At 46.1% G+C, this 27,056-nt stretch overlaps 1 protein-coding gene across 1 annotated transcript in view; it reads right to left on the bottom strand.

Annotated features, from left to right (window-relative positions):
• Positions 1-2,121: 2,121 nt before the first annotated feature.
• wnt2bb (wingless-type MMTV integration site family, member 2Bb) overlaps positions 2,122-27,056 on the bottom strand; it is an 85,734-nt gene continuing 60,799 nt past the window's right edge. Inside the window, exon 5 of the mRNA XM_078242002.1 lies at positions 2,122-3,361. Within this exon, the coding sequence (XP_078098128.1) occupies positions 3,132-3,361 (230 nt within the window). The 3' untranslated portion in view covers positions 2,122-3,131. The remainder of the gene's footprint in view (positions 3,362-27,056) is intronic.

Raw genomic sequence — 27,056 nt, forward strand, 5'->3', positions numbered from 1 at the left:
ATAATATTCTTTCTATAATAGGGTGACCAGAACTGTACACAATATTCCAAGTGTGGCCTTACCAATGGCTTGTACAACTTCAACACGATGTCCCAACTCCTGTATTCAATGTTCTGACCAATGAAACCATGCATGCCGAATGCCTTCTTCACCATTCTGTCCACGGGGTGACTCCACTTTCAATGAGCTATGAACATGTACCCCTAGATCTCTTTGTTCTATAACTCTCCCCAGTGCCCTACCATTAATTGAGTAAGTCCCGCCCCTGGTTCGATCTACCAAAATGTATCACCTCGCATTTATAGAGAATTCCAAAAGATTCACAACCCTTTGAGTGAAGAGACGTTCCCTCAGCTCAATCCAAAATACCCGAACTCTTATTCTGAGGCGATGATCCTGGGTTCTAGATACCCCAGTGAGCAGGAAGGTTTTCTTGGACGTAAATTGTCGCTGTCAAGTACCTTTCTGAATTTGGTATGTTTTAACGAGACCACCTCGAGTCTGTTGCACCATTTGAAGAGACTTGAATCTTGGTTCCTTTGCTCCATTTCCTTTCGCAAAGAAAGAAATCCAATGTTTCAATTTCTAGTTTCCACAGCTTTTTGAGGTGGAGTTTGGGGGGAGTTGTAGATTTCTCCAACCCTTTGTATGAAAAAAATTGATTCTAATTTCACTTGTAAATCACTTGGGGGTGGCACAATGGCACAGTGGTTAGCACAGCGCCAGGGACCCGGGTTCCATTCTCGACTTGGTTCACTGTCTGCGCAGAATCTGCACCTTCTCCCTGTAAGTGCATGGGTTTCCTCCGGGTGCTCCGGTTTCCTCCCACAGTCCGAAACACGTGCTGTTAGATGCTAAATTGAGCCTTAGTGTCAGGGGGATTAGCGGGGTAATTACATGGGGTTACGGGGATAGGGCCTGGGTGGAATTATTGTTGGTGTAGACCTGATGGGCCAAATGGCCTCCTTCTGTACCTTGGGGGTTCTTAAATAAAATGGGCAGCACAGTGGCAAAGTGGTTAGCACTGCTGCTTCACAGCTCCGGGGACCTGGCTTTGATTCCTGGCTTAAGTCACTGTCTGTGTGGAGTCTGCACGTTCTCCCCATGTCTGCATGGGTTTCTTCCCACAGTCCAAAGATGTGCAGGTTAGGTGGATTGGCCATGCTAAATTGCCCCTTAGTGTCAGTGGCATTAGCAGGATAAATGTGTGCGGCTATGGGGATAGGGTCTGGGTGGGATCATTGTCGGTGCAGACTCAATGGGCAGAATGGCCTCCTTCTGCACTGCAGGTATTCTATGATTGGCCATGCTAAATTCTCCCTTAGTGTACCCGAACAGGCGCCAGAGTGTGATGAAGAACAAAGAACAATACAGCACAGGAACAGGCCCTTCGGCCCTCCAAGCCTGCACCGATCATGTGTTCCTAACTAGACCATCCGTTTGTATCCCTCTATTCCCAGTCTGTTCATGTGGCTATCTAGATAAGTCTTAAATGATCCTAGCGTGTCTGCCTCAACCACCTTGCTTGGCAGTGCATTCCAGGCCCCCACCACCCTCTGTGTAAAATACGTCCCCCGCATATCCGTATTGAACCTTGCTCCCCTTACCTTGAACTTGTGACCCCTTGTGTTCGTCACCTCCGACCTGGGAAAAAGCTTCCAACTGTTCACCCTATCTATGCCCTTCATAATTTTGTAAACTTCTATTAGGTCGCCCCTCAACCTCCGTCTTTCCAGGGAGAACAACCCTAGTTTATTCAATCTCACCTCATAGCTAATACCCTCCATACCAGGCAACATCCTGGTAAACCTTTTCTGCACTCTCTCCAAAGCCTCCACGTCCTTCTGGTAGTGCGGCGACCAGAACTGAACGCAGTATTCCAGATGTGGCCTAACCAACGTTCTATACAGCTGCAACATAATAGAGGATTTTCACAGTAACTTCATTGCAGTGTTAATGTAAGCCTTACTTGTGACGCTAATAAATAAGCTTTAAACTTTAAACTAATAAATAAACTTTAAAACTTTGAACCTTAAATTGACTAAACTCTAATTTGGAGATTGCAATTTCTCCGCTTCTGATTGGAGATGGAACCTACGACACACATTGTAGAACATGGGCTTCAGCCTAACTTTTAATTAGAAAAAGATTTGTTTGCGAAATTACAAACAAAGTACTCAGGTGGGTGCCTTCAGCACAGTGTAGAATGCATTTCTTTTTGCATCAGCCTATGACTGTAGCAAGGGCACTTGCAGCCTGCCAAACATTAACATACTTAGCAGATAGCAGTGTAAGAATTATTACAATATTCTTTTTTTTAAAAAAAAACATTCTTAAACCATAAAAAAATTCAGGTGAGTTGCACTAGTGAAATCAGCAGCAGCAAACCGGAGTTAAACCTCATTCTTAATGATGTCGCAGGCTTCCTGTTACAGTTTGAAGGCTGTAGTTATGGATGTGAGTTAGAATCAACAGATAGATTAGTCATAACCAGGCAAGTCTCTCCATCAATCCCACTTGCTTTCTCTCCCTCTCTGCTATCCTCTTGTAGCTAATGTTGATAGTGCAGGTTGTCTTGTTAATACAGAGTTATACAGTTGCCTTCGGAAAGTGCAGGCCTTTGTGTTTGGAACAGAATTGCAGCTTCACGTCCTTCTGATTGATCGAACGGACAGCAGCTTTTCCACTTATTAATAAGGCATTGATGAACCGATAATAAAAAAATCAAAATCGAAAAAAAAACCAGGTTGGAGAAATTAGTCGCATGCAGTCGGTGTTACAGGGAGCTCCTCATCACGTGACAACTACAGAAGCTGTGCTTCACCTTACACAGTCTCTTGTTCAATGGGCAGTTGCACTGTCCCATTCGGAAAAAAAGATATTAACATTGCGAATGATAAGGTTCAGGATTTACGCTTTATATTGCAGTTCCCCCTATTGATAAGGAATATGCGATGATTTACTGAACATATCCAGCGGTTCACCATGGTCTCCTGGGAGGTGTAGTCCATTCTTTTAGTGCTTCACAGGATATTAATTAAAAAGAAAAGCCATGCAGCTAAACTACAACTCCCCAAAATGCCACGTGCCTTCACGCATATCCCAGATTAAGGCGGCTTTGCTGGGCGAAATCATGTCTGCTTGAGCCAGTCTGCATGTTTGGGCGCTTTGCAGGTGTGGAAGTCCACCGTCTCTTGGCACTCTTTGCACTTGACAGCGCAGCACCAGTGAAACTTGCACTCGCATTTTGTGACTCGCACCACGCGAGTGGTGTCGTAGCCCCGACCGCAGCACATCACCTCACATCCATCTGTATCCCGGGAGAACTTGTTGCAAACTCTTCCCGCTGTGCCCAAAGACCCTGAAAGAAAGAAGGAAGGAAAGAATGAGACTGTTGAAGGATGGTAACTGCATCGAGTCACATAAGGCTACCCAAAAGCTTCATGCTAAACGGAGGAGAATTAAGAATCTACTGATCACCATCAAACCATTGTCGATTATCAGAAAAACCCATCTGGTTCACTAATGTCCTTTAATCAAGCCTGCACTGACAACAGCGGCACGGCGGCACAGTGGTTAGCACTGCTGCCTCACAGCGCCAGGGACCCGGGTTCAATTCCCAGCTTGGGTCACTGTCTGTGTGGAGTTTGCACATTCTCCCCGTGTCTGTGTGGGTTTGCTCCAGTTCCTTCCACAGTCCAAAGACGTCTGGGTTAGGTGGATTGACTATGCTAAATTGCCCCTTAGTGACAAAGGGACTAGCTAGGGTAAATGCATGGGGTTGTGGGGATAGGGTCCAGGTGGGCTTGTGGTCGGTGCAGACTCGATGGGCCGAATGGCCTCCTTCTGCACTGTAGGGATTCTATAAATGGGGGTCAGGTAGATTTGGAAACCGGATGACATAGATTTTATTTTTATTCATTCGTGGGACATGGGATTTTCACAGTAACTTCATTGCAGTGTTAATGTAAGCCCACTTGTGACTAATAAATAAACTTTAACTTTAAAAAAATGGGCATCACTGGTTGACCAGTGTTTATTGCCCATCCCTAGTTGCCCTTGGAAGGCAGTTGAGAGTCAACAACATTGCTATGGCTCTGGAATCACATATAGGCCAGACCAGGTAAGAACGGCAGATTTCCTTCCCTGAAGGACATTGGTGAACCAGATGGGTTTTTCCAACAATGGGTTCATGGTCATCAGTAGACTCTTAATTACAGATTTGTTTTTACTTGAGTTCAAATTCCACCATCTGCCGTGGTGGGATTTGAACCCAGAGCATTTACTGAGTTTCTGGATTAATAGTCTAGTGATAATACCACTAGGCCATCGCCTCCCCCAAATTGGCCAGACCACTAGCGAGAAGTCCCTGCTTTTCCGCAAGCCATGGTTTAATGTCTTATCTGAATGACAGCACCACTGCCAGTGCAGCACTCCCTCAACACTCACTTGGTCTAGATGCCATATTCAAGTATCATGGGACTTAAATGCACACCTTTCTGATTCAGAGACAAGAATGTGGGTGGCATGGTGGCACAGTGGTTAGCACTGTTGCCTCAAAGTGCCAGATTTGATTACTGGCTTGGGTCACTGTCTGTGCAAAGTCTGCACGTTCTCCCTGTGTCTGCATGGGTTTCCTCTGGGTGCTCCGGTTTCCTCCCATAGTCCAAAAGATGTGCTGGCTGGGTGCATTGGCCCTGCTAAATTCTTCCTCAGTGTACCCGAACAGGTGCTGGAGTGTGGCGACTAGGGGATTTTCACAGTAACTTCATTGCAGTGTTAATGTAAGTCTGCTTGTGACACTAATCAATAAACTTTAACTAAAAAACTATTTAATAAACTGGACTTTGATTCGAGGTGTCTGTGATTTATCTAATCTACAGCATAGATACGGATAGTCAAAGTTTCTGGGGGACACAAAGGGCCCAATTTTACCAAAAATTCAATCGCGGTAAAGTTGGGCGTTGGGCCTTTAACGCGATCTGCACCTGAATCCGAGCAGATCACGGGTTTACCGACACCCAACTTGGGCGCGGGTCCGGTCTGTGCCCGAATCAGGCGGCCCGACAATTTAAATGCATTAGCATGCATTTAAATTGACTTAATGAACTGCGCACCCATCTCTACCGCCAAATCCCACTTTACCGTCTTCTGGTCCGTTCCGGATCCGTGCTGTAAGCGACCTGCAGAATAAAAATCCGAAGCGGATTTCTATTCTGCAGGGGAACCACCGAAGCCCATCCTCCTTGACCATCCTTTGCAGACCCCCCCCCTAACCACCCCGGCAGACCCCCCCTTGGATCAGACCCCCCTGAGAGACAGGCCCACCCGGCAGACCCCGCCCCTCCCCGGGATCAGACCCCCCTGAGAGGCAGGCCCACCCGGCAGACCCCCCCCCCTCCGGGATCAGACCCCCCTGAGAGACAGGCCCACCCGGCAGACCCCCCCCCCCCGGGATCAGACCCCCCTAGGAGGCAGGCCCCCCCCCGGCAGACCCCCCCCCCGCCTCCCTGGGATCGGACCCACTAGGAGGCAGGCCCCCCTCGGCTGAGCACACCCCCAACCTACCTCGATCACTGGCCTCCCTCCACCATCCTCCCGACCTCCAGTCCTTCAAGAGCCTGCAGCACCTTCCTGGCCTTCCGCTGGCGTCCGCCGGAGGAGCGGGGTGGGCTCAGATGGATCTCTGGTTGTGTGGAGGAGGATGGGGGAGAAGGATATTTCAAAATATCTATCCCCCCATCCATACTTTGAAATATTTTCCCAAATTTTTGACTGTCAGGTTTTTAGTTCCTGCGATTATAATTTTGACATTATCTTGCAAAGGGAATTCCTCTAATTCTGTGCAATGTTCAGATGAAAACAAGATGAAAGCAAGGATCCAAGGCTGCTCCAGAGGCAGAGTAGCTGCACCCAATGTTGTCCATGCAAATCACATTCATAAGTAGGGGCACATCTGCCATGGAATGTGAGAGAAGAGTTGCCAATACAAACTTCTTTTCACTATGGTTGATTTCCCAGATTTAGTAATCTCCTTGAATCTTATTTCCAACCAGGTTCCACCACGGGGACAATTCTTCCAAGTTCACCACATGACTCTGAACATTTGAGCACCTGGCTCATGGCTACAGGGACATCAACAATCCAGTTACAGATCACACATGTATTACACAGGTCACTAATTGCTCACTAGGACACTGTAGTTTAATTACCTTTCCCATAGATAATTAGGCAGCACAAAGAAGATGCTACATTATTTTCAGTTTGCAAGATTCTCCCAAGTCCATCCTCCCCCCCTCTCTGCTCTCTCTGCTGTTTTTTCTTTCCCGCCCGGGCGCGCTGCTTCAGATTTTTTTTCGAACTGCGCATGCGCAGTTCAGAGCTCCGATCGTTCCGGCAGCGCTAAACCCCGCCCACTACGCGGATCGGACCAGAGCTGGCAGAAAGCATATGGGCGCGCTGCAAAGAGGATTCCAGGCTCGGATCTGTAATACGCCCGGATCCGGCCCTTAGACTCCAAATGGTAAAATCGGGCCCAAAGTGTCCATTTCAATTTGAATATGGGAAAGTCAGGCTGAGTGTTCAACAATTTCCTGTTATTGAAATATGATGAGAACATTAAAACGTAAAAAATGGAAAGAACCGGCAAAGATAATTAAAGTTAATTTCTTGGTTCCATTCAAAATATCCTTCATGTTTTTATCTCTCCTATCCTGTACTTCAAATTATTCTAACTGCTTCGTTGAGTGAAGAGTTGTTTCTATCTATTTTAAATTTGTTTTTCATTAATTTCTATTTTTATCCCGTAGTCTTCGCTTAATTACTGTTGAAGATCTTGACACTCAAACACTCAACTTGCTCAGACCTCATGTGCTGTAAGTGCACTCAGTTTTGGGCTCCACACAGCAGGAAGGATGTGGAGGGGGTTACAGTGCAGATTCACCAGAATGATAACAGTGTTTAAATTATGAGGACAAGCTGCATAAAATTGACAGGCACTCATATGGCTTTATGAAGGGATTTCACCAACACCTTCTCAAGGGAAATTAGGATGGGCAATGAATACTGGGCTAGCCAGTGATGCCCACATGCCATGAATGAATAAGAGAAAAAAGGAGGTTGAGGAGTGATGGCGCAGGGAAATGAATAAACTATTTCCTCTAATGGGGGAATTGAGAACAAGATGGCATCATTCAAGCCATTGTTTTTTTTAATTCATTCATGGGAATGGGTGTTGCTGGCTGGGTCAGAATATATTGCCTGAGGGCAGTTGAGAGTCAACCACATTGCTGTGGATCTGGAGTCACATATAGGCCAGACCAGGTAAGGATGGCAGATTTCCTTCCCCAGAGGACATTAGTGAACCAGATGGGTTTTTCCAACAATTGACAATGGTTTCATGGTCATCAATAGATTCCTAATCCTGGATATTTTATCCTGAATTCAAATTCCACCATCTTCCGTGGTGGGATTCGACCCGGGTCCCCAGAACATTAGCTGAGTTTCTGGATTAACAGTTTAGCGGTAATACCTCTGGGCCATCTTCTCTGTGTAATCCTGCACATTCTTCCTTTAGCGATAAAGCTCTAATTCTCTTCTGTATGTTTTGATGGAACCTGCCTCCACCACACTCTCAGGCAGCATGTTCAGACCTTAACTGCTCGTGGTAGAAAAGATTTTTCTTATATCATTTTTGCTTCTTTTGCCAATTACTTTAAATCCTTGTCCTCTCGTTCTTGATCCTTTCTTGTGTGGAACAGCTTGTCCCTATCTACTTTGTCCACACCATCTATCCATACCCTAATGATTTTGAGGTGGAGATGAAGGAGCAGTGCTCCGAAAGCTTGTGATTCTAAATAAACCTGTTGGACTTTAACCCGGTGTTGTGAGACTTCTTACTGTGCTATTTAGATGGCCATAGAAGGCTTTGGGTTTCTCTTTTATGTTAACTACCGGTCTCTTTTTATACCCCCTCTTTCCTTCTCTTATTTGCTTTTCCACCTCCTCTCTGAACCTTCTACATTCAGTCTGCTCCTCAGTTGTGTTTTCCAGTTGACATCTGCCATAAGCAGACATTTTCATTTTTATCTTGATTTCTATTTTTTCCCTCTGGATTTGTTTGCCCTGCCTTTCCCTTTTGAAGGAATATACCTTAACTGTGTCAAGCTTTCTCTTCTTGGAAGATATCCCATTGTCCAGCGATCATCTTTCCTGCCAACCTTTGAAGTTGGACTTTTCAAGACTGAGATTGCTAGGTGTGTGTTTGGTGATATTATCAAGGGACAGGGATCACAGGTGGATGAAACCAGCCATGATCTGATTGAGTGGCAGATTACACTCAAGGGGCTGAATGGCCGACCTATATTCCAAATGATACTTGTTCTACATGACTTCCCTTCTCTATTTTAACAGAGATGTCATAGTTCCGTTAGATGAGGCAGAAAGAGGACTGTTATGTCACAAAGTTAAGAAATATTCTTCCAGGAGATAATTCTAGAAACATGCAAAGAGCTCAGAACAGCCTAGCCCTTTTCATTGATGACCAACTCCTGATTTCTCACCATTGTCTTCATCTAAAGGCTGCTGAATGCAAAACGAGGGGACACAAGGTCAAAACTGATTGATTGGCATCCCCTTCTACTTGCAAGGGATGATGGGAAAGCAGCCTCGATATGTTGGTGAAGTCAGGTGGGATTGTTCACTGCAACTCAGCAGAGGTTCACTAGATTAATCCCTGGGACGCCAGGATTGTCTTACGAGGAGAGATTAAGGAGACTGAGTCTGAGTTCCCCAAAGTTTCCTAGAATGAGGGGGTGATCTCATTGAAACTTACAAAACGTTTACAGGATGTGGCAGGGTGGATGTAGATAGGATGTTTCCCCTGGCTGGTGAGTCTCGAACCAGGGGACACAATCTCAGAATACAGGCCTTGTAAGACTGAGATGAGGAGGAATTTTTTCACTCAGAGAATGGAGAATCTCGACCCCAAAATGCTGTGGAATCTCAATCATTATTCAAGACAGAAATGGATAGATTTCTGGAGACTAATGATATCAAGGGATATGGCGATAGTGCAGGAAAGTGGGGTTCAGGTAGATGATCAGCCATGGGCTAACTGAATGGTAGAGCAGGCCCGATGAGCTGAATGGCCCACTCCTATTCCTCCGTTCCAATGTCCTCAGTCCCCATTCATGCCAGGACACAGCATCTTGATGTTCCAGTTCCAAGCTGGACTGTCTGCACCTTTGGTTTCTCAGGTACCCATTTGCCATCTGCTTGTCAGGGCAGGATCTTTAATCCTCACATACCTATAGAGGAAGGTGAAACTTGGCGGGTCAATACCCATTGGCTGGGAGATGCCCAGCTTGAGGTGGGTGATGACTGACCAGTAGGACGCAATGGTCTTTTCCATCGTTGGTGCTGCTGTTCCTTTACACCCGTCGAGCTGGGCTTATGACCCACAAATTGCAATTCCCATGTTGATTCCCTCACTATTGAGATTAGGGTGAAGTGTCCAGTCCATTTGTTGTGAAGGGAGGAGCTTTCTCTCCATTTGTTATTTGGTTGCATAGCCTGGGCAGGATCTGGTGACACGGACTTGCCCAATATTAGCATCTCATTGCACTGGGGAGGCCTGTTGGTATTATCGCTAGACTATTAATCCAGAAACTCAGCTAATATTCTGGGGACCCGGGTTTAAATCCCGCCACGGCAGATGGTGGAATTTGAATTTAATTTTTAAAAATCGGGAATTAAGAATCTACTGATGACCATGAAACCATTGTCGATTGTCGGAAAACCCATCTGGTTCACTAATGTCCTTCAGGGAAGGAAATCTGCCGTCCTTACCTGGTCTGGCCCACATGTGACTCCAGAGCCACAGCAATGTGGTTGACTCTCAGCTGCCCTCGGGCAACTAAGGATGGGCAATAAATGCTGGCCCAGCCAGCGACACCCATGTCCCATAAATGAAAAAAAAATTAAAGGAAGTGAGATCCTATGCCCGGAACTCATTTGGTTGCAGGAGTTGTCAGAAGTTGCTTACTTAAGGGGGTCACAAGCCACTCCACTCCAGTTCCTTTGACTCTCCTGAGATAGACCCACAGGCAGTGGGTATTTTTTGACTCATATCTCGGATCTGGTTGATGGATGCCACTACACACTAGTGGTCCTATACCACATCACTGAAGATCTAAGGTTCCTCCGAGATCCCCTGCCATCCAGCCTAGGGCCCCGTCGTGCCCTGTTGCCATGTGTCACTGCAAGGAGACACTACAGGGGATCTTGGTAATGCAGAGGCTGGGTACTGGCAGTGAAACTTCCACACTCAGCTCCTGCTTTGCTAGATAGTGGTGGTGGATCACACAACTGCACTTGATGCACAACATCCCACTGTGGCAAAATCATTGACCCTCATGCAGGTCAAAGCTAAGAAGCATGAAACCAGGCTGCAAGTGGATTTTTGCCCCTCCACAGAAACGACGGCATCTAGTGCTGTATTGGATAAATATCAGAATGGAAGTTGGATCTAGCTTATAATAATGGTTACAATCAGAGGTGCCTTGGGGATTAATAGTTCCAACTCATTGCTGAAATCGTGGGAATGTTATCATAGAATCCCGAGAGTGCAGAAGAGGCCATTCAGCCCATCGAGTCTGCACCGACTCTGACAGAGGTCTTATCCAGCCCCTCTTCCACCGTCTTCCGTTGGGAAAAAGATACAAAAGTCTGAGGTTACGTACCAACCGACTCAAGAACAGCTTCTTCCCTGCTGCTGTCAGGCTTTTGAATGGACCTACCTCGCACTAAGTTGATCTTTCTCTACACCCTAGCTATGACTTTAACACTACACTCTGCACTCTCTCTTTTCCTTCTCTATGAACGGTATGCTTTGTCTGTATAGCGCACAAGAAACAATACTTTTCACCGTATACTAATACATGTGACAATAATAAATCAAATCAAACCAAATCCCCCGCTCTTATGCCTGGAATGCAATCATCCTGGGCTGGGTTATTGGGACTGAGTTTGGACAAATAATCTGCAGTTGGTGAAAAAGAATCCTCAGCACGGTTTACGAGCTGCTCGCTTTACCATCCAGCTGAGAGCCAGTTTCACCTGTCTGAGATAAAAACAGAGAATGCTGGAAAAACTCAGCAGGTCTGGCAGCGTCTGTGGAGAGAGGAACAGAGTGAACGTTTCAGGTCACTGATCTTTCATCAGAACCGTTTAAAGAACAAAGAAAAGAACAAAGAAAATGACAGCACAGGAACAAGCCCTTCGGCCCTCCAAGCCTGCACCGACCATGCTGCCCGACTGAACTAAAACCCCCTACCCTTCCGGGGACCATATCCCTCTATTCCCATCCTATTCATGTATTTGTCAAGATGACCCTTAAAAGTCACTATCGTATCTGCTTTCACGTCCTCCCCCAGCAGCGAGTTCCAGGCACCCACCACCCTCTGTGTAAAAAACTTGCCTCGTACATCTCCTTTAAACCTTACCCCTCACATCTTAAACCCATGCCCCCTAGTAATTGACTCTTCCACCCTGGGAAAAAGCTTCTGACTATCCACCCTGTCCATTCCCCTCATAATCTTGTAGACTTCTATCAGGTCGCCCCCCCACCCCCCCCTCAACTTCCGTCGTTCCAGTGAGAACAAACCAAGTTTCTCCAACTTCTGCTCATAGCTAATGCCCTCCATACCAGGCAACATCCTGGTAAATCTTTTCTGTACCCTCTCCAAAGCCTCCACATCCTCCTGGTAGTGTGGTGACCAGAACTGAACGCTACATTCTAAGTGCGGCCTAACCAAGGTGCTATAAAGCTCCAATGTGACTTGCCAGTTTTTAGCAATGGATGATGGTTGTGTGGCTTTTGCTACCAAATAAACCTGTTGGACTTTAACCTGGTGTTGTTAAACTTCTTACTGTGTTTACCCCAGTCCAACGCCGGCATCTCCACATGATGGCTGTATACCCAGAAGTCTTATATACAGTAAATTGGCCGCGGACCACATCCTCCTGGACATCTCCATGCTTCAGCTGCAAGGACATGGGCGAGTGAGATGCGAAGGTGGTGATATTGACACTGACAACTGGGGGACAGTCACTAACAGCCGTGACCTGTGGAGGCTGACTGTTAGGGAGGGCACTGGGAGAGGAGAGCAAGAATGAAAAGCCCGGCTGGGTGACACGAGGGCCCAGAAAAAAGAGAGAGCAGCGAATTGGCCACTTTCTCTGCCTCTGTCCTCTGCAACAAAGCATCAGAGACTGCTGTGCCTGAAGCACGGCAGGCAACACTTCACACAGAACGGACCACCACAGCACAAAGCAGCATCTTACCAGATGGAAGTATGCCACACGGTAGAGTCGCTGATAGGGAAATTTTTGCAGGATTGGGTTTGATAACCTTCTTGATTAACACGCTTCATTTATCTTCGTGTTCTCATGATTTGAATATTTATGCAGATCCCACTTTGCAATTTCTAAAGGCTCATTTTCTAAATTGAAACAATATGCGTCGAGACGTCAATATCTGGAGTTAAAAACTAGCCTTTGCAATGTTAAAATCTTTGATCTAGTACATGGACCGAGCGTTTCCCACTCTGTGTGTGCTAATCTTTAAATTCAAAACCTACAAAGCCTGATATGCCAAACCACCCCCCGTGTGGTCCTGTTAGCTTAATGAGTCTAATTCTTGCTTTTGTGCCAATTTAACATTAGATGCAGTAAATTGCAAAGGTTACACACCAGATGCAGCACATTGTGTACCCAAACCTGCAGGTTTCATAAACACGTGCGGAAGCCTTTCAAATATGCAATTTCTAATGGTGCACATACACTGATCTCAGGGTGCAGATACTCTGATCTCAGGGTGCAGATACTCTGATCTCAAGGTGCAGATACACCTCGGTGAATACGCCGATTTAGATGATGCGGCTACACTGGGGGGCACATAGAATGATCTAGGAATGCAGATACACTGATCTAGGGGGTGCAGATATGATGATCTAGGAATACAGATAGATTGACCTCACAATGCAGAAACTGATCTGGAATGTAGATACACTGATACCGGGATGCAGATACAGTGAACTAGAGGGTTCAGATACACTGATTTAGGGTTGCAGATATATTGATGACAGGATGGAGATATAGTATACTAGGGTGCAGATAGGGTGATCTAGGAGTGCAGATACAATGATCTAGGGGTGCAGATACAATGATTTGGGGCACAGATACATGGATCTAGAGGGTGCAGATAACTGATTAAGGGGTGCAGGCACACTACTTTAATGAGTGCAGATACAGTGATCTAGGGGTGCAGATATACATTTAGGGGGTTCGGAGATACTGATCTAGGTAATGGCAGATACACTGACTTCAAGGCACAGATACACTGAGCCGGAGATGTAGAAACACTGATCTCGGGGGTGCAGATACACTGACACAGGGGTAAAGACACACTGATCTAGGAATGCAGATATACTGAGTTAGGCCTTCAAATGCACTGATATCAGGGTGCTGACACACCCATCTAGGGGATGTGGGTGCACTGATCCTGAGATGCAGGCACACTGAGCTAAGGGAGCAGATACACTGATCTAGGAATGCAGATGTATTGATCTCAGGTGCAGATACACTAATCTAGGGGTACAGATATACTGAACTGTAGATACAGATACACTGATCTAGTGTGTGCCGATGCAGTGATCTAGGGGTGCAGATACACTAATCTAGAAGGTTCAGGTACACTGATCTCACATTGGAGGTACATTGATTTAGGGTGCAGTATACTTATCAGGGTGCAGATATGCTGAACTGTAGATACAGATACACTGATCTCGTGAGTTCAGATATACTGATCTGGGGATGCAGATATACTGACCTGGGGATGCTGACAGACTGACCTAGGGGTGCAGATACACTAATCTAGAATGTTCAGATATACTGATTTCATGGTGTAAATACATTGATCTAACAGATGCAGGTACGTTGATCTAGGGTGCAGTACATTTATGTAGGGGTGTCGATACACAGATTTGTAGATGCAGATACATAAATGTAGAGGGTGCAGATACACTGTTCTAGGGTTGCAAGACTGATCTTTGAATGCAGAGAAACTGATCTCAGGGTACAAATACACTGATCATGGGGATACAGATACATTAATTTAGGAGTTGCGTATATACTGATTTAGATACACAGATCTAGGGGAGCAGATTCACTGATCCAGGGCTGCAGATATACTGGCATTGTGATGAAGAAATGTACTATATCATGTTGCTTGCAAGGGGTATGTTTAAAATTCAGCTTTATTTTACAGTTGTCTGCACTGGGCAGCTCACGTGATGAGAATGCAGGCTATTGATTGATTTTAGCTGGGGAAGTGCTTGTTTTATTCTGAGTTAATGCATTTTTGTTTATTTGGTTTTTCCCTTGAAGTTTCAGAGTAGGGTTTTGATTAGATTGATTGAGAGAGACAGCCGTGTGCTCAAGGGGAGGAGCTAGGATTACAGGCATAAACAGGCAGTTGATGCCGGCTTCTGAAAGAAGCAAGAGATGTCTCTGTCTCTGTCTCTCTCTCTCTGGAGGCTGCTGTTTGGGACTTGCTAGGAGAAATAGGTCTCTCTCTATCTCTCTCCAGAGGTGTTCTGGAAGCTCGAGGCAGCCCAAGTTTGAGCACATAAGCCTGTGTGTGGCTAACTGGTCTTGAAGAGGAGTTCAAGTCTATAAGAGGAATATTGCTTGAATTGGAACGAATAGAGATAGGTTAGCAGTTAGGAATTGTATCCTGTCATGTTTAAGTATTTCACTTGGTAAAAGTTAAGCTAATTCATTTGTTATAGCTGAACTGTATTGTTAAATAAAGTTTGTTTTGGTAAAAGCTTCTTAGTGTGTCCATAGAATCACACCCGGGGTGAAACACCTTATCCTCACTCTAACGCCAAAATAGAAAAACTATTGGGGGTCTAGTGGTTGCAGATATATTGATCTGAAGCTGGAGGTCCACTGAGCTATGGAGAGCAGAGACATTGGTCTCAAAGTGCAGATACACTGATCTTGGGAGAGGAATGCAATGTTCTAGGAATACAGATACAGGGATCTGGGGGTGCAGATGCATTGATATAGGGAGTGCAAATATGTTGATTTCAGGGTGTGATAAACTGATCTAGGGATGCAGATACATTGAGCTAGGGTGCGGACATACTGATCTCACAGATGCAGACACAGAATGAAGATACAATGATTTCAGGGTGCAGATACACTAATCTTGGGGATACAGCTACACTGATCTAGGGCTGTAGACCAGAGGATTGCCATCTCTAAATCAGTCTATCCATACACGTAGATCAATGCACCTGCATCCTCTAAATTAATGTATCGGCACCCTAGATCAGTGTATCTGCACCCTTAGCTCTGTGTATCTGTTCCCCTAGATCTGTGTATCTTCTCCCCTAGATCTATGTATCTGCTTGCCTAGGCCTGTGTCTCTTCTCCCTTAGGTCGGTGTATCTGCACTCTCAGATCTGTGTATCTGCTCCACTAGAGCTCTGTATCTGCTCCCCTAGATCTGTGTATCTGCATCCTCAGATCTGTGTATCTGCACCTCTAGAGCTCTGTATCTGCTCCCCCGGATCTGTGCATCTGCACCCCTAGATCTGTGTTTCTGCACCCCTGGATTTGAGTATTTGCTCCCCTAGACCTTTGTATCTGCAGTCCCAGATCAGTATATCTGCACCCTCAGATTTGTGTATCTGCACCCCAGATCTGTGTTTCTGCTCCTCTAGATCAGCATATCTGCCTCTGCAGATCAGTACCTGATCTCTGGGGGCAGATACACTCATGTAGAGGATTCTGATAGGCTAATCTAAGGGTGCATCTTCAATGATCCAGGGTTGCAAATACACAGAAGTAGGTGAAGGTACAATGATCATAGGATACAGGTATATTAATCCAGGAAAGTACATTCACTGATCGAGGTAGGGAGGAGTCAGATAAACTGATCTCAGGGTGCAGGTACACTTACCTAGGCACACAGATACAACATACACTGATCTAGGGGGAGCATACAGACTGACTGAAGTGTGCAGATACACTGATTTTGGAGGTGAAAGTACACTGATCTGTGGGTGCAGGTACACCATTCTAGGAATGCAGATAACTGACCTAAAGATTCAGATTTAGCATAAGACCATAAGAGATAGGAGCAGAATTAGGCCATTCGGCCCATCGAGTCTGCTCCGCCATTCAATCATGGCTGATATTTTTCTCATCCCCATTCTCCTGCCTTTTCCCCATAATCCCTGATCCCCTTATTAATCAAGAACCTATCTATCTCTGTCTTAAAGACACTCAATGACCTGGCCTCCACAGCCTTCTGCGGCAAAGAGTTCCACAGATTCACCACTCTCTGGCTGAAGAAATTCCTCCTCATCTCTGTTTTAAGGATTGTTCCTTTAGCCTGAGGATGTGCCCTCTGGTTCCCTACTAGCGGAAATATCCTTTCCATGTCCACTCTATCCAGGCCTTGCAGCATCCTGCAGGTTTCAATAAGATCCCCTCTGTCCTTCAACGAGTAACGACCCAGAGTCCTCAACTGTTCCTCATACAACAAGCTCTTCATTCCAGGGATCATTCTTGTGAACCTCCTCTGGACCCTTTCCAAGGCCAGCACATCCTTAGGTACGGGGCCCAAAACTGCTCACAATACTCCAAATGGGGTCTAACCAGAGCTTCTACAGCCTCAGAAGTACATCCCTGCTCTTGTATTCTAGCCCTCTCGACATGAATGCTAACATTACATTTACCTTAGCAGATACAGATACACTGATCTCAAGGCGCAGAAAAACCTATCTGGAGATGCAGATACACTGAGCTACTCGTGCAGATTCGAGCCTTTATAGCTAGTTGCTGCTAAAGCCTTAGGCTCTTTTCTTGCTTATTCTTTGAGGCAGTCACTTCCAGAATCCACCTGAAAGCCTTACACAAGAACACAAGAAATAGAAGCAGGAGTCGGCCACCAGTCCCTTCAAGCCTGTCCCACCATTCTATACGATCAATGCATTTAGGCATGTATTCATAGTTCCCTACATCCAACTACAAGATAAGTGAAACACGAGGAGAAATATCACCTCCTCATGACATTTGTGCCTTTTGCATTTATAATTCTTCAATCTAATAAAGAATGCACTGAGAAAACACTTAGCAAGCATACCAGACATGAATTATTGCATGGTTTTATTTCTCAGCAAGTTAAAACACATAATAATAATTAGCAGATTTACTCAATTCAATCAGTACAACAGACGGCACAGTGACACAGTGGTTAGCACTGCTGCATCACAGCACCAGGGACCCGGGTTCGATTCCCGGCTTGGGTCACTGTCTGTGTGGAGTTTGCACATTCTCCCTGTGTCTGCATGGGTTTCCTCTGGGTACTCCGGTTTCCTCCCACAAACCAAAAGACGTGCTGGTTAGGTGGATTGGCCATGCTAAATTGTTCCTCAGTGTACCCGAACAGGCGCTGGAGTGTGGCGACTAGGGGGTTTTCACAGTAACTTCATTGCAGTTTTAATGTAAGCCTACTTGTGACATTAATAAATAAACTTTACAAGGGTGGTACTGTGGCACAGTGGGTAGCACTGCTGCCTCACAGCATCAGGAACCTTGGTTCGATTCCTGGATGGGTCGCTGTCTGTGTGGCATCTGTATGGTCTCCCCATGTCTGCGTGGGTTTCCTCTGGGTGCTCCGGTTTCCTCCCATAATTAAAGATGTGTGGGTTAGGTTGATTGGCCACATTGAATTGCCCCTTAGTGTCCCGGGATGCGTAGGTTAGAGGGATTAATGGGCTAAATATGTGGGGTTACGGGGATAGGGCCTGGGTGGGAGTGTTGTCAGTGCAGACTCGATGAGCCGAATGGCCTTCTTCTGCACTGTGGAGATTCTATGATTCTAAGAACTTGTCTTTAAATAACAATGTTACTACACTGCCTCACATCAGCCTCCACAAAATGACTCCTAATTAACTTCCTAAATTCTCCTTCCCTCACAACTTTTCACTTTAAAATCAGATTGATTTTTCTGTGTCTTTATCTCTCTCTCTCTCTCAGCTCATGAAGGTCCAGAGACCTCCAAGCAGAATGGGTGTGAGATGTTTAGCAATAGCTCAGACAGGCTAACAAGCAATTATAGCGACCAAGGCGAAACAGCCTCTAGCCTCAGTTCATTAATATTTCATCCATTTAACAATCGTTAATATTCTCAATATTGCGTGGAAACACTTTCCTTTAAAAACCCAACATTTCAGAGTGATCCAACATTTTCCCCAAGCATTCCTATGGAAAACCAATTGTCCCAACATCCAGATGTGTGGCAGGGGCACCAGATACAAAAGCAAGAAACTTGGGGTGAGGCTGTTTTGCCCAGATGGTAGCATTCTCGCATCTGAGTCACAACACTGTGAGTTCAAGCCCCAATCCACAAAATTCAAGGCTGAGACTCCAGCGATGGGGTGCTGCACTGTCAGAGGTGCTGTCTTTCAGATGAGACATTAAATTGAGCCCCCCCCATCTGGCTGCTTGAGTGAATGTAAAATATCCCATGGTTAGCACTGCTGCCTCACAGCGCCACGGACCTGGGTTCGATTCCAGCCTTGGGTGAGAGTCTGCACGTTCTCCCCGTGTCTGCATGGGTTTCTTCCGGGTGCTTCAGTTCCCTCTCACAGTCCAAAAAACATGCTGGTTAGGTGCATTGGCCATGCTAAATTCTCCCTCAGTGTACCTGAACAGGCGCCGGAGTGTGGCGACTAGGGAATTTTCACAGTAACTTCATTGCAGTGTTAATGTAAGCCTACTTGTGACATGAATAAAAATAAACTTAAAATTTAACTTCCTCTCCTTTCCCACAGCCCTGTAATTCTTTTCCTTTTCAAGTATTTATCTTATTCCCTTTTGAAGATTAGTACTAAATCTATTTCCACCACCCCTTTAGGGAGCACATTCCAGCTTCTTAAAAAAAATTTCTCTTCATCTCTCCTCTGGTCCTTTTGCTCATTATCTGAAATCTGTGTACTCTTGTTACTGGCCCACCTACCACTGGAAGTCTCTTCCTATTTACTCGATGCAATATCTCTCTTGAACATGGCTGAGAGGATGGGGAGAATGGGTGTGTGTGAGTGTGTGTGAGTGAGTGTGTGTGAGTGTGTGATGGGGGTGGGGAGGAGGGGTGGGGTGGGGGGGATAGCATCTCTGTGTTGCAATTCCTATGGCTAGTATTCAAAACCAATCCCAGTTTCAGTATTCTTGACCTGTCCAAAAAGGATTAAATGTGGGGCAGATCCATAGAATGCGCAGTGACCTGTCACTCAATTGCTTCTCGTGGCCACACTAACACAGCGTCAACTGCCACTGTTCCAGCAGGTGGTTCACCATCACCTTCCCCAGGACAACTCGGAATGAGCAATAAACAATAGTCTTCCCATTGTCCCCATGAACAGAATACAAACAATGCTTCATTAACAGTTTGCGTTTCTAGGTCATTGCCCCTCTCCACTCCACCGCCCCTGGATTCCTCCCAACTCTCTGTTTGTCCCTCCAGTCTCCCTTCAATCCCACCCACTGTATCCCATTCCTGGCCAACCTCCAACGATGCCCTGTGCTGGTACAACCATTAAATAAGAAAAATACCGCAGATGCCACATTGCTTTATCTTTGGCAGAAAAGATCGAGTTATGAGTCAAAAAAGACAACAAGGAAAACATTTTCCAATTGAAAAATCAGATGTCATTTCTCTTTAATCTCTTTCAATTTTACTCCCAATTCTCCTGTTTCCTCTAAATCCTCCAACATTGTGCAGGGGTACAGGGTAAAGGCAGGGGAATGACACTAAGTCATGGTGCTCGTTTGGAGAGCCAGTGCAGACATGATGGGCCAAATGGCCTCCTTCTGCACCATAACAATTCTGTGATCGAGTTCATCTCCTCACAACCTCTGGATTGACACCAAGACTCACTGTGTGGTCACCTTCTCCAGCTCATTCCCTGCCCCAGTATCCCAAATCTGTGAACCTTGCATGGACTTGACTCCCTCCAGCCTGCAAACTTCAAAAATTATAGAACTTGCATTTATAAATCCCAGTTGATATACTTGTGTTTACACCACAGGCTGCCCAAGACACGTCACATGCAATGAGGTGTTGCTACAGTTGTAGGACGGGATTTTCTGGTCCCGACACCGAGGCGCATTGTCCCGGTCCAGATGGGAAAATTTGGAGAGCCGTTAGATTTTCCTGTCCCGCCCGTGACGACGCCCACTGGTGGTGGGGCTGGAAAATCCCAGCCACAATGTGAGGAATGTGGCAGCTAATTTGCACGCAGCTATCTCCCACAAACAGCATTGTGATGATAACCAAATCATTTGTTTCAGTGACGTCATTTGGGGAGTTAATAGTGATCAGTTCACCAGGGAGAACTCCTCTATCGTACTTCAAAATAGTGCCACGGGATCTTTTACGTCCAGCTATGAGGACGGATGGGAACTTGGTCTGACTAGGTTCGGACATTTGGTGTATGTGCTTGGCTGAGGAGCCAATGGTGCGAAGCTACCATCCGTGGGATTATGACTGAACGCCTCTAAGTCAGAATCCAGCCTAAACGATGGCACCATCGACATTGCTGCATTCCCTTAGACTGAACCAAAGTGCCAGACCAGTACTCTATGGGCTGCCATTAGCACCTCTTAGCCTTTTGTGATGACTTCAGCCAGGCTAATGAGGTGGGCTTGCAGGAGTATGAACTATCTAAGAGTTAAAATTGATGGTTAAATCAGGGAGCCTCATACTCCCTATTTAAAGCAGGTGCGTCAGATTCCCAGCCTGCATTCAGCAGGCAGCAACTGGAGAGCTGGCTGTGTACAGATGTATGGTGTAAATAAAGTAACTTGGTGATGGGACTTTCGCCTCCGTGGAGTTATTACACCTTTCCCCTTGTTTCTGTGGCTAAGACTCATCTTTCATTCCCTCCCCTGTAGTATAAATATCATGAAGGGGCTTAGAGCTCCGAAAGCTTGTGTGGCTTTTGCTACCAAATAAACCTGTTGGACTTTAACCTGGTGTTGTTAAACTTCTTACTGTATAAATATCTCCCACTTTCTGTACCTTTTAGCTTTGACAAGGGGTCACCTGGGACTCAAAGCATCAGCTCTTTTCTCTCCTTACAGATGCTGCCAGACCTGCTGAGATTTTCCAGCATTTTCTCTTTTGGTTATGTACTCATGGGACTTGAGGAAAGCAGCTTCTGGCTCGTAAGTGGGAGTGCCCACCACTCACGTACCCAAACCTATTGCCAGCCAATCAGTGATCCTTTCAGCCTCACTGACTGACATGTTGTCTTTGCCCTTCACTTTGTGTGGAGAGGCTCCATGATTCACCAGGATGCTTTTAATCCTTCAGATTTCAGGTAAAAGATTCAAAGTGACTCCCATAATGTTGTCTTGTTGCGAGTCCTGTTTGGGCTGTGTGGAAGGGCAGTTAAAGTTGACAGAGTGCAATGATGGGATCTGCCATACGCTGTTGCTATGGTATGTTGCTAGGATTTATTAAGGTCCTGGAGACGCATCAGAGCAGCTGCAAGGTCATTGTTGTTGTGTGTAACATGTCCTATCTCGCCATGGAAATGTAATCACACTGCATTGCATTGGGAAATTCAGTTAATCTTCATTTGGACAGAGAGGAAAGGAGGTGTGTTTAATTTGCAGCAGCAGTTGTGCTGTTTTCTAAATTACATTCAACCTTTTCTGAGAAATTTAATTTTTAGGGTGATTAGATGTGATCTCATTGGAACCAAAGGAATTCCATTCAACTCCCTCCACCACTTTGCCCAGATTATCTCAATCAAAGGAGCACTCGTTAGACGCCAGTGCTCAGATGAAACAGTCTATGCCCAGCGAATCCACACACTCTGCCCATTTTATATCATTTACTTTATTTATTTTATTTTCTGCAACAAAAGGGTCGGCCTCAATTGAAATATTGCATCAACTTCTGGACACCGCACTTCGGGAAGGATGTGAACAAATTGGAGAGGATGCAAAAAAGATTTAGCAGAATAATTCCAAGGATGAGTTACGTGATTAGATTGGAGACGCTAGGACTTTTTTCTTGGAAAAGAGAAAGTTGAGAGGAGATTTGATAGGATTGTTCAGAATCATAAGGGGTTTGGACAGGGTAGATAGGGAGAAACTGTTCTGTTGGTGGAAGTGTCGAGGGCCAGAGTACACTGATGAATGGCAAAAGAGCCAAAAGTACCATTATAGAAAAATTCATTTCTGCAGCGAGTGGTTAGGATCTGGAATGCACTGTCTGAGAGTGTGGTGGAGACAGATTCACACAGCGAGTGGTTAGGATCTGGAATGCACTGTCTGAGAGTGTGGTGGAGACAGATTCACACAGCGAGTGGTTAGGATCTGGAATGCACTGTCTGAGAGTGTGGTGGAGACAGATTCACACAGCGAGTGGTTAGGATCTGGAATGCACTGTCTGAGAGTGTGGTGGGGACAGATTCACACAGCGAGTGGTTAGGATCTGGAATGCACTGTCTGAGAGTGTGGTGGAGACAGATTCACACAGCGAGTGGTTAGGATCTGGAATGCACTGTCTGAGAGTGTGGTGGAGACAGATTCACACAGCGAGTGGTTAGGATCTGGAATGCACTGTCTGAGAGTGTGGTGGAGACAGATTCACACAGCGAGTGGTTAGGATCTGGAATGCACTGTCTGAGAGTGTGGTGGAGACAGATTCACACAGCGAGTGGTTAGGATCTGGAATGCACTGTCTGAGAGTGTGGTGGGGACAGATTCACACAGCGAGTGGTTAGGATCTGGAATGCACTGACTGAGAGTGTGGTGGAGACAGATTCACACAGCGAGTGGTTAGGATCTGGAATGCACTGACTGAGAGTGTGGTGGAGACAGATTCACACAGCGAGTGGTTAGGATCTGGAATGCACTGTCTGAGAGTGTGGTGGGGACAGATTCACACAGCGAGTGGTTAGGATCTGGAATGCACTGTCTGAGAGTGTGGTGGGGACAGATTCACACAGCGAGTGGTTAGGATCTGGAATGGACTGTCTGAGAGTGTGGTGGAGACAGATCCACACAGCGAGTGGTTAGGATCTGGAATGCACTGTCTGAGAGTGTGGTGGAGACAGATTCACACAATGAGTGGTTAGGATCTGGAATGCACTGTCTGAGAGTGTGGTGGAGACAGATTCACACAGTGAGTGATTAGGATCTGGAATGCACTGTCTGAGAGTGTGGTGGAGACAGATTCACACAGCGAGTGGTTAGGGTCTGGAATGCACTGTCAGAGAGTGTGGTGGAGACAGATTCACACAGTGAATGGTTAGGATCTGGAATGCACTGTCTGAAAGTGTGTTGTAGGCAGATTCACACAGCGAGTGGTTAGGATCTGGAATGCACTGTCGGAGAGTGTGTGGTGGAGACAAATTCATACAGCGAGTGGTTGGGATCTGGAATGCACTGTCGGAGAGTGTGGTGGAGACAGATTCACACAGTGAGTGGTTAGGATCTGGAATGCACTGTCTGAGAGTGTGGTGGAGACAGATTCACACAGCGAGTGGTTAGGGTCTGGAATGCACTGTCTGAGAGTGTGGTGGAGACAGATTCACACAGTGAGTGATTAGGATCTGGAATGCACTGTCTGAGAGTGTGGTGGAGACAGATTCACACAGTGAGTGATTAGGATCTGGAATGCACTGTCTGAGAGTGTGGTGGAGACAGATTCACACAGCGAGTGGTTAGGGTCTGGAATGCACTGTCTGAGAGTGTGGTGGAGACAGATTCACACAGCGAGTGGTTGGGATCTGGAATGTACTGTCTGAGTGTGTGGTGGAGACAGATTCACACAGCGAGTGGTTAGGGTCTGGAATGCACTGTCTGAGAGTGTGGTGGAGACAGATTCACACAGTGAGTGGTTAGGATCTGGAATGTACTGTCTGAGAGTGTGGTGGAGACAGATTCACACAGTGAGTGGTTAGGATCTGGAATGCACTGTCTGAGAGTGTGGTGGAGACAGATTCACACAGTGAGTGGTTAGGATCTGGAATGCACTGTCTGAGAGTGTTGTGGAGACAGATTCACACAGTGAGTGGTTAGGATCTGGAATGCACTGTCTGAGAGTGTGGTGGAGACAGATTCACACAGTGAGTGGTTAGGATCTGGAATGTACTGTCTGAGAGTGTGGTGGAGACAGATTCACACAGCGAGTGGTTAGGATCTGGAATGCACTGTCTGAGAGTGTGGTGGAGACAGATTCACACAGCGAGTGGTTAGGATCTGGAATGCACTGTCTGAGAGTGTGGTGGAGACAGATTCACACAGTGAGTGGTTAGGGTCTGGAATGCACTGTCTGAGAGTGTGGTGGAGACAGATTCACACAGCGAGTGGTTGGGATCTGGAATGTACTGTCTGAGAGTGTGGTGGAGACAGATTCACACAGTGAGTGGTTAGGGTCTGGAATGCACTGTCTGAGAGTGTGGTGGAGACAGATTCACACAGCGAGTGGTTAGGATCTGGAATGTACTCTCTGAGAGTGTGGTATAGACAGATTCACACAGTGAGTGGTTAGGGTCTGGAATGCACTGTCTGAGAGTGTGGTGGAGACAGATTCACACAGTGAGTGGTTAGGATCTGGAATGTACTCTTTGAGAGTGTGGTGGGGACAGATTCACACAGTGAGTGGTTAGGATCTGGAATGCACTGTCTGAGAGTGTGGTGGAGACAGATTCACACAGCGAGTGGTTAGGATCTGGAATGCACTGTCTGAGAGTGTGGTGGAGACAGATTCACACAGCGAGTGGTTAGGATCTGGAATGTACTCTCTGAGAGTGTGGTGGAGACAGATTCACACAGTGAGTGGTTAGGGTCTGGAATGTACTGTCTGAGAGTGTGGTGGAGACAGATTCACACAGTGAATGGTTAGGATCTGGAATGTACTGTCTGAGAGTGTGGTGGAGACAGATTCACACAGCGAGTGGTTAGGATCTGGAATGCACTGTCTGAGAGTGTGGTGGAGACAGATTCACACAGCGAGTGGTTAGGATCTGGAATGCACTGTCTGAGAGTGTGGTGGAGATAGATTCACACAGCGAGTGGTTAGGATCTGGAATGCACTGTCTGAGAGTGTGGTGGAGACAGATTCACACAGTGAGTGGTTAGGGTCTGGAATGCACTGTCTGAGAGTGTGGTGGAGACAGATTCACACAGCGAGTGGTTAGGATCTGGAATGCACTGACTGAGAGTGTGGTGGAGACAGATTCACACAGCGAGTGGTTGGGATCTGGAATGTACTGTCTGAGAGTGTGGTGGAGACAGATTCACACAGTGAGTGGTTAGGATCTGGAATGCACTGTCTGAGAGTGTGGTGGAGACAGATTCACACAGCGAGTGGTTAGGATCTGGAATGTACTCTCTGAGAGTGTGGTGGAGACAGATTCACACAGTGAGTGGTTAGGGTCTGGAATGTACTGTCTGAGAGTGTGGTGGAGACAGATTCACACAGTGAATGGTTAGGATCTGGAATGCACTGTCTGAAAGTGTGTTGTAGGCAGATTCACACAGCAAGTGGTTAGGATCTGGAATGCACTGTCGGAGAGTGTGGTGGAGACAGATTCACACAGCGAGTGGTTGGGATCTGGAATGCACTGTCAGAGAGTGTGGTGGAGACAGATTCACACAGTGAGTGGTTAGGGTCTGGAATGCACTGTCTGAGAGTGTGGTGGAGACAGATTCACACAGTGAGTGGTTAGGATCTGGAATGCACTGTCTGAGAGTGTGGTGGGGACAGATTCACACAGCGAGTGGCTAGGATCTGGAATGTACTGTCTGAGAGTGTGGTGGGGACAGATTCACACAGTGGGTGGTTAGGATCTGGAATGCACTGCCCAAGCAGGCAGAGTTGACTATGGCTTTTAAAAGGTTTTAGGAAGGACAGATACTAATTGCCAAGCGGCAGGGTAAAGGAATGGGAGTGGGACTAGCTGAGCAGCTCTCCCGATGAGCTGAATGGCCTCTTTCTATGCTGAAACTATAAGACCATTAAATGTATGACAAGTGAAATGCCATTCATCCCATTGAGTCTGCTCTGCCGTTCAATGAGATCTTTACTAATCTGATCTGATAATCCTCAACTCCCCTTTCCCATCTTATCCCCATAACCCTCGGTCCCCTTACTGATTAAAAATCTATCTATCTCAGCCTTGAACATACTTTATGACCCAACCTCCACAGTCCTCTGGTAAAGAATTTCACAGATTCACTACCCTCTAAGAGAAGAAATTCCTCCTCATCTCTGTTTTAAACGGGCGACCGCTTACTCTGAGATTATGCCCTCTGGTCCTAGACTTTCCCATAAGCATCTTTCCCAGCATCTACCCTGTCAAGCCCCCTTATGAAATAAAGGCCAACATTCTATTTGCCTTCCCTATTACCTGCTGAAGTTGCTTGCTAGCTTTTTGTGATTATCCCCCTGAATCCCTCTGTGCTGCAGCTTTCTGCAGTCTTTCTCCATTCCGATAATATTCCGCTCCTTTATTCTTCCTCCCAAAGTAGAAGAATTTTCCTATCCTATATTCTATCTGCCAAGTTTTTGCCCACTCACCTAACTTGTCTTTATATCTCTATAGACTTTTTGATTTGGTTTATTATTGTCACATGTATTAGTCTAGGGTGAAAAGTATTGTTTCTTGTGTGCTATGCAGACAAAGCTCTTTGTATCATCCACACCACTTGCCTTCCTACCTATTTTTGTGTCATCCACAAACTTATCAATAGTACATTCAGCCTTGCTGAAGTTTTACTAAAACTAGACAGGGACTATGTTAGACCACACCTGGAATACTGTGAACTGTGCCCTCTGATATGACCTAGCAAACCACTCAGATGTATGAAGCTACTAAAAACTCAGTAAAAAGGAATGAAACCAAACCGACCATCCTGCATCAACCTAGGCACTGGAAACAACAGCAAATTAACAC

Source organism: Mustelus asterias, chromosome 25 (genome assembly GCF_964213995.1).
Source record: "Mustelus asterias chromosome 25, sMusAst1.hap1.1, whole genome shotgun sequence".
Classification (NCBI taxonomy): Eukaryota; Metazoa; Chordata; class Chondrichthyes; order Carcharhiniformes; family Triakidae; genus Mustelus; species Mustelus asterias.